Below are 7,205 nucleotides of genomic sequence, written 5' to 3' on the forward strand. Positions count from 1 at the left end.
CTTCATAGAACGTTATCTCTGTCGCACGAAATACAACGACTGACAGAACGTCACATAGGTAGCGTGGGACAGAGATAATGCTCTACGAAGCCGAAATTACCCGATTGTCTCTTTCTAAAGATCGATGTGCAAAATTTATCATCGTGGTAATGCAATAAATGTACTTCTGTCCCGTAAGCATAGAGTAGGATTAAGCAAAATAACAACTGATCGAGCTAAAGTTCGATTCTCCTAGGTACTTTCAAAACTGATTTCTAAACGCAGCCCGAGTGCTTTGTCCCTTTTCGTTTTTACTATGGCCCCCGCTAGAGGAGTCCTCTCGTTCTATCTTTGGGAAAGACAGGATAGTTAGTTTCATTTATTGATTTTTCACGCTCTTTTTTTTCATCTTTCTACTTCTTTTATTCCACAATTTTCTCGATCTTTCTCTTCCGTTCTATTCACCATATATACATTTACGATTTTAATTAGATCTCAGTTATATACAGCTTTACATTCTATTTACATATATGTATTTATCACAGTTTTTATGTTTTATTCTACTTATTGCAATATTTTAATTTACAATTTAATTTAATATATTTCTTTACCTTAGTGCTTACTTATCCTTTTTGATTTACACTTAGTTTAACAACGACATGTAAATAAATATCTATATACGTGTATAGTTAATAAATCTTCATTTCGTTAAGGCAATTTCACGAAGAAAACATCAATAATTCCAATCGCAAAGTCCTCGGTCTGACCTCAGACGCATCGACACGGCATTTTGTACCCTTCCTTATAAGTAATGCGGACTATTTAACGGACTAATTATGGTAGTAATGCAATCTGGAATTGGCGCCGATGTCGTATTTAGCTCGGAAGGAAATAACCCTATTTGGACAAAATGGCCGCCCGCATCAAGCGGGAAGTCACTTGTCATCTGTCAATTGCAACTAAAGTGACACAAGCATTTCATTATGGAGTAAAAAAAAAACAAAAATGACTTACAGTATTATTAGAAGTTAATAAAACAAGTATCATTCATGCTTCTTTTGATAATTATTTTAATTCTTTGTATAAAATACACATAATTGATACCAGACTGTTTGTATTTCATGCGACAGAGATAACGTTCTACGAAGCCGAAATTAACCGATTGTCTCTTTCCAATGGTTGATGTATAATCAATATTTATCGCCGTGTACTGTATGCGTTTTTATATAAAAGTATACAAACTACGTTTATAGAAGTTTGAGGCATATATTATTAATTAATTTGCTTTGCCAATGAAACAGTACAGTATACGGGTTGTTTATAGGTGTAAAACCTTTAAAGTGGTGAATGAAACGCTCGTTTACAGTCAAATAATGCTAATTAAAAAACAAAATGCAAATGTTTTAAATCGGTTGCGGTTAAATGAGCAACCAACAATGATAATGGTTAAAGACCAAAAAAAATTCCTAAGAAATGTTTATAAATTGTTCTAGCCTCGTGTTACAGCTACTTTAGGTTTTTATTTTTAATAGCGCCTGTTTTTGAGGACATCATATTTCGGGTAAATGAGTTTTTTTTTTATTCACATACTACTACCTTCCTTAACAATGTCTTTTACGCCTTCATTTTTTTCTTTCACGTGTTCTATATCTTCATAGCTATTTTAGGTTAAATAGCCTATAAAACGTTTTAGAATTTTAAACATGGAAATCCTGGAATATGTTGGTCATGTTATAATATCGAGGGAGAAGAGTACTCTAAATCTACTGGAAATGAATTATTATTATCATACATAGGCACCATTTATTTAAATACACTGTAATATTTTATTTTACAATTCCCAGAACTTTTCCCTATTCAGCCCATCGTTGTATCTCGTAATAACTTATTCAATTAAAAAATTATTGTTGTGTCAATGTAATTTAGTTATTGTGAGTTTTATCAAATATATAAGAAAAATTGTCAATTTAACACGGACGACATACATTCAAGCTTTTAAAGTTTGCGTTGTTAAAATTCACGAACTTGACATCGGTTTCTAGAGCTCTCAGTATTCCGAGGGTAATATAATTCATAACTATTACAAAATGTTCATTATAACTATTCTTACAAGTACTGCATTTTTTTTAATTAAAAAAATAAATAGTTTTGTCTTTAATAATTACATTTAAAAAAAGACATTACATAATTTATTATTAAACATTATTGGAATAAAACATTTTGAATCATGGACTTAATAGGTCTTATTTTAGTTAAACGTTAAGGGTTTCAATTACCTTTTAGGAAAAAAAAAATGTTACTAACAATTTTATAACATGTAGACAGAACGTACATATATTTAAATAAAAAGAGCATCGAAAGGTAAATAATTAAAACTACAAGTAAATAAAAACTACAAGAAAAATTAAGAGATTTGAATAAGTCAAAATTAATGAAAGAAATTCTCTCCTTTTGACACAAATCACTAATATTTCATAACCAAAACGTTTTCATCAATAAGATCATTAAACAATATGGCGGTTTACGCCAACTCTAAATGAATGAGCCGACATAGGTTATGACTCAAGTTTTTCAATTTATCAAGAACCTAACTAGCGCAATGTTTCTGAAATATTTTTTTCGATATTGTAACAATAGTTTTTAATTATTGACAAGCATTTTATATAGAGCTTCCGCTTTTTTTGGTTAGTACAATATCTTGGTTTTTCTACAATTTCTGGGTTCTCACATAAAGATCCAAAAACTTACTTCGCTAAATGTATTTTACTTTAATTATTCAAGAACACTGCTTAACTTAATTTTAATTAATCACGTAGTAAGATATTGTTACTATATTTTAAGTTGTTAATAAATATTGTGAATCAATGTTTTTAATTATACGTATAATTTAATAATATAATCATAAACTTGTCTGCAGATCCAGTCTTACGGCACTTTCGTATATAAATGAAATATAATTGATGTTAGTCTACCCTACCCTAGATAATAAATACCTACCAACTTTACCCATACTATATAATCACGATTTTTGTTTTGAATAAACAAAGAATATATACTTTCCGTGATTATTTTACTCGAGTAACTTGTTCATGTAATCTTTAAATATTTGATAAGACAATTCTTTGAGGTTTAATACACTGGCAATTTAATGTGCATTTAGTTATATGTGAAAAATAAAAACCTTAAACTGTGGATGATGTAAATAAAATTGCAAATTTATTACATTCATTTATTTATTTGAATTATTTGTTAAGCTTCAACACTGCGATGCAAATGAGAAGATGGTTCCGATAAGGATGGAATGTTTAATCAACCTCTTCGATGGTGGGTCCGGCACCGCCTCCGGGGGCCGCGCCGGCGCCAGGAGCACCGCCGGGGAAGCCTGGCATACCGCCCGGCATTCCTCCTGGAGCACCTCCAGCGCTCTGGTACAACTTCGTGATGATGGGGTTGCAGATACCCTCCAATTCCTTCTGCTTGTGCTCATACTCCTCCTTATCAGCCAACTGGTTGGAATCCAGCCACTTGATGGTGTCGTTGCACTTGTCCAAGATCGTCTGCTTGTCAGACTCCGAGATCTTGTCCTTGAGCTTCTCCTCCTCCATGGTGGACTTCATGTTGAAGCAGTAAGACTCCAGCGAGTTCTTGGCCTGGATAGTCTCCTTCTGTTTTTCGTCCTCATTCCTGTACCTCTCGGCTTCATTGACCATGCGCTCAATCTCTTCCTTGGAGAGACGTCCCTTGTCGTTAGTGATGGTGATCTTATTCTCCTTGTTGGTAGACTTCTCAACGGCAGAGACGTTGAGGATACCGTTGGCGTCGATGTCGAAGGTGACCTCGATTTGTGGGACGCCGCGGGGCGCGGGCGGGATGCCGGTGAGTTCGAACTTTCCAAGAAGGTTGTTGTCCTTGGTCATGGCACGCTCGCCCTCGAATACTTGAATGAGTACACCGGGCTGGTTGTCAGAGTAGGTGGTGAAGGTCTGGGTCTGCTTCGTGGGGATGGTGGTGTTACGCTTGATGAGCGTGGTCATGACTCCGCCAGCAGTCTCGATACCGAGCGACAACGGCGTCACGTCGAGAAGCAGCAAGTCCTGCACCTCCTCGGACTTGTCACCGTGCAAGATGGCGGCCTGTACAGCTGCACCGTAAGCAACGGCCTCGTCGGGGTTGATGGATTTGTTCAGCTCCTTTCCATTGAAGAAGTCCTGAAGGAGCTTCTGTACTTTAGGAATGCGAGTAGATCCGCCGACGAGTACGATGTCGTGGATCTGGGACTTGTCCATTTTGGCGTCACGGAGAGACTTCTCTACGGGCTCCATGGTGGACCGGAAGAGGTCGGCGTTCAGCTCCTCGAACCGCGCACGAGTGATGGATGTGTAGAAATCGATACCCTCGAACAGAGAGTCGATTTCGATGCTAGCTTGGGTTGATGAAGACAGAGTCCTCTTCGCCCTCTCGCAAGCAGTGCGCAGCCTACGGAGCGCCCTCTTCTGGGTGGTAAGGTCTTTCTTGTATTTCCTCTTGAACTCCTGTACAAAGTGGTTAACCATGCGGTTGTCGAAGTCCTCGCCTCCCAAGTGAGTGTCACCGGCGGTGGACTTGACTTCGAAGATACCATCCTCAATGGTCAAGATGGACACATCGAAGGTACCGCCGCCGAGGTCGAAAATAAGTACATTACGTTCTCCACCTCCCTTTTTGTCAAGACCGTACGCAATCGCAGCAGCAGTGGGTTCGTTAATAATACGGAGAACGTTGAGGCCAGAGATGGTACCCGCATCTTTAGTGGCCTGCCTCTGAGAGTCGTTGAAGTACGCTGGAACCGTGATTACTGCATTCTGCACCGTTTTGCCGAGGTATGCCTCGGCTGTTTCCTTCATCTTCGTAAGCACCATGGAGCTTACTTCTTCAGGGAAGAAGGTCTTGTCTTCTCCTTTGTATGCTACCTTAATCTTTGGCTTACCACCATCACTGACAACCTCGAAAGGCCAGTGTTTCATATCGGCTTGTACTGTGGCATCTTCGAATTTGCGGCCAATGAGTCGCTTAGCATCTGTAACAAGCAAATGCCGCCATTGTACACAAATCCCAGCGTTTACTATATTATTAATAAACGAAATATACTCAGATTATATTTATCATTCAATATGTTCAGAGACTCTAGTCTAGTATATTGGGATATCATCATTTAGAAATACCTTCAGTATTACAATGCTAATAACAAAGACAATGAGAAACATTATATTAGAACCGGGTGATTACGGAAGTTTTTTCAACTTCATTTGCACTAAACGCATGTTGCGTTAAAAGGCTTCATAAAAGATCTATAATATAAAAAAAAATCTAGTTACGTAACGGTAATTAATGCTCAATACATTCATTCGCAATGAAGATAAAACAATGTTATTGTTTATAAAATAGCACTTCAAGAATAACTGCTAGAATGATTATAGCTTGTAACAAGGTCAGGCGAAAAAAATTACGTTCAAGACGAACCTCAATACGGCGGCTACGTGTAAGGTTATGCAAATACAATACAATGCCGACCGGGAAATAACCACGTGGGTTAAACCGTACAAAATGGACTCGTATTAAGTCGCGTGTACTAACCGAAAATTGTGTTGTTGGGGTTCATCGCCACCTGGTTCTTGGCGGCATCTCCGATGAGACGCTCAGTGTCTGTGAAAGCGACATACGAGGGCGTGGTCCTGTTGCCCTGGTCGTTTGCGATGATCTCCACCTTACCGTGCTGGAATACACCCACGCACGAGTACGTTGTACCCAAATCAATACCAACCGCTGGTGCTTTAGTGGCTGCCATCTGCAAAAAAAAAATACTCAAGGTTAGAAATTCAAATATGGCGGATAGACGCGCGGTGTAAAATCGCGGGAACACGCCGTGTCGGCCATGGAAAAAATCGATCAGAACATTCTGGAATTATTCAAACATAGAAGGGTATTTGTTACCACGTGTTGCATCAATAAATTTAGAAATGAAATCGAACTCTATTCGATAGAAATATTAATCTGAATTATAGGAAGATGACTAATCGATAATGCTACGGAAGTTCAAGGAACTTTTCCATGATACCATAACGAGGTAATCACCACGAGTTCCGATCAATAAATTTTTGTAAATATTTAGAAAAGAACTGGTAAATCAGGAAGATTTGCAATAGAAAAGTTACTCACTTTAATAATTCAGCTAATCCTCTTGTAGACTTATCTAGTAGTTCACTCAGCAAAGGTGCGCGATTGACGGTTTCGTGTCACGAAATAAACTGAAGCGACACCAACCCTCCACACGGTTTTATTCGCGCACGTAACCGCCCGACGTCACGAGAGTATTCTGGAATGTTCCCGCCGCTCCACCAATAAGAACGTAGCGCCGCTGACGCTCTTCACCGCGATTGGTCGGAATCTCCCCCGTAGTGCGTACTGCAGTACTATGTGTATGCAGTGTTGCGCGTGTGTGATATCGATTTTTCCGAAGCAAGGTCCTAACTGCTTAGACAAAGAAGGTATTATACATATTTAATATTTAAATATATTATTCTACTAATTACGTATTAAAATGTACTTAACTTGTACAATTAAATAGCATTAACAAACCAATATAGCTATATGCGCAAATGAGCAATATAAGCAAAAAGTTACAAAGTTTTTGTTTCAAAAATAATCTCAAATCTTTAAAAAGGATATGTTGCACAAATTTAACTTTTTTTGGATTACGGGTCATCATATAGTGCTTTCAAATATATCTTTTCAATAGACAAAAATATCCTTAAAGTGAGAGGCGTGACAACGAAGATAAACAATAATTTCAAAATGTCGTATTGGACCAAACAACTAGATAAGCTGAACTTATGATTTCGAACATTACTCATCATTTTCATGCTGCGTAAATAATGAGCTAATTTGATAAGAATGTGAAATTTTCATATTGTGCTTCTCATGAGATGTAACATTTTGTCTTTAATATGAAAGATTTACATTACTAATAATTTCACAAGTATACGGTAAAAATAATCATGGAGTGTTTTATTACTTTCGTGAAAACTGTGTAATTGTATAAAAATTAATATAAACCTACTTAAATTAAATATTTATCATGATTACTGTTTAATAAAAAAAATTGTTACACCAAATTTACAATATAATCTTAGAAAACTCAACACATTTAACATCCTTGTAGTTTTTTAATTCGTTATTGTTAAATTAGA

The 7,205-nt window shown here is 37.1% G+C and overlaps 1 protein-coding gene across 1 annotated transcript; it reads right to left on the reverse strand.

The window, feature by feature from the left end:
• Positions 1 to 3,194: 3,194 nt before the first annotated feature.
• On the reverse strand, positions 3,195 to 6,283 carry LOC137931769 (heat shock 70 kDa protein cognate 4). The gene is made up of 3 exons (XM_068775266.1): positions 6,175 to 6,283; positions 5,593 to 5,803; positions 3,195 to 5,035 (listed from the first exon to the last, which is right to left on the reverse strand). Exons 2-3 carry the CDS (start codon positions 5,801 to 5,803, stop codon positions 3,285 to 3,287), a joined length of 1,962 nt encoding a protein of 653 aa, XP_068631367.1. The 5' UTR covers positions 6,175 to 6,283; the 3' UTR covers positions 3,195 to 3,284.
• Between the last annotated feature and the right edge of the window lie 922 nt (positions 6,284 to 7,205).

Source organism: Battus philenor, unplaced genomic scaffold (assembly GCF_028537555.1).
Source record: "Battus philenor isolate CCGP_79_NKW_IND1 unplaced genomic scaffold, ilBatPhil1.0.hap1 SCAF_8, whole genome shotgun sequence".
Taxonomy (NCBI): Eukaryota; Metazoa; Arthropoda; class Insecta; order Lepidoptera; family Papilionidae; genus Battus; species Battus philenor.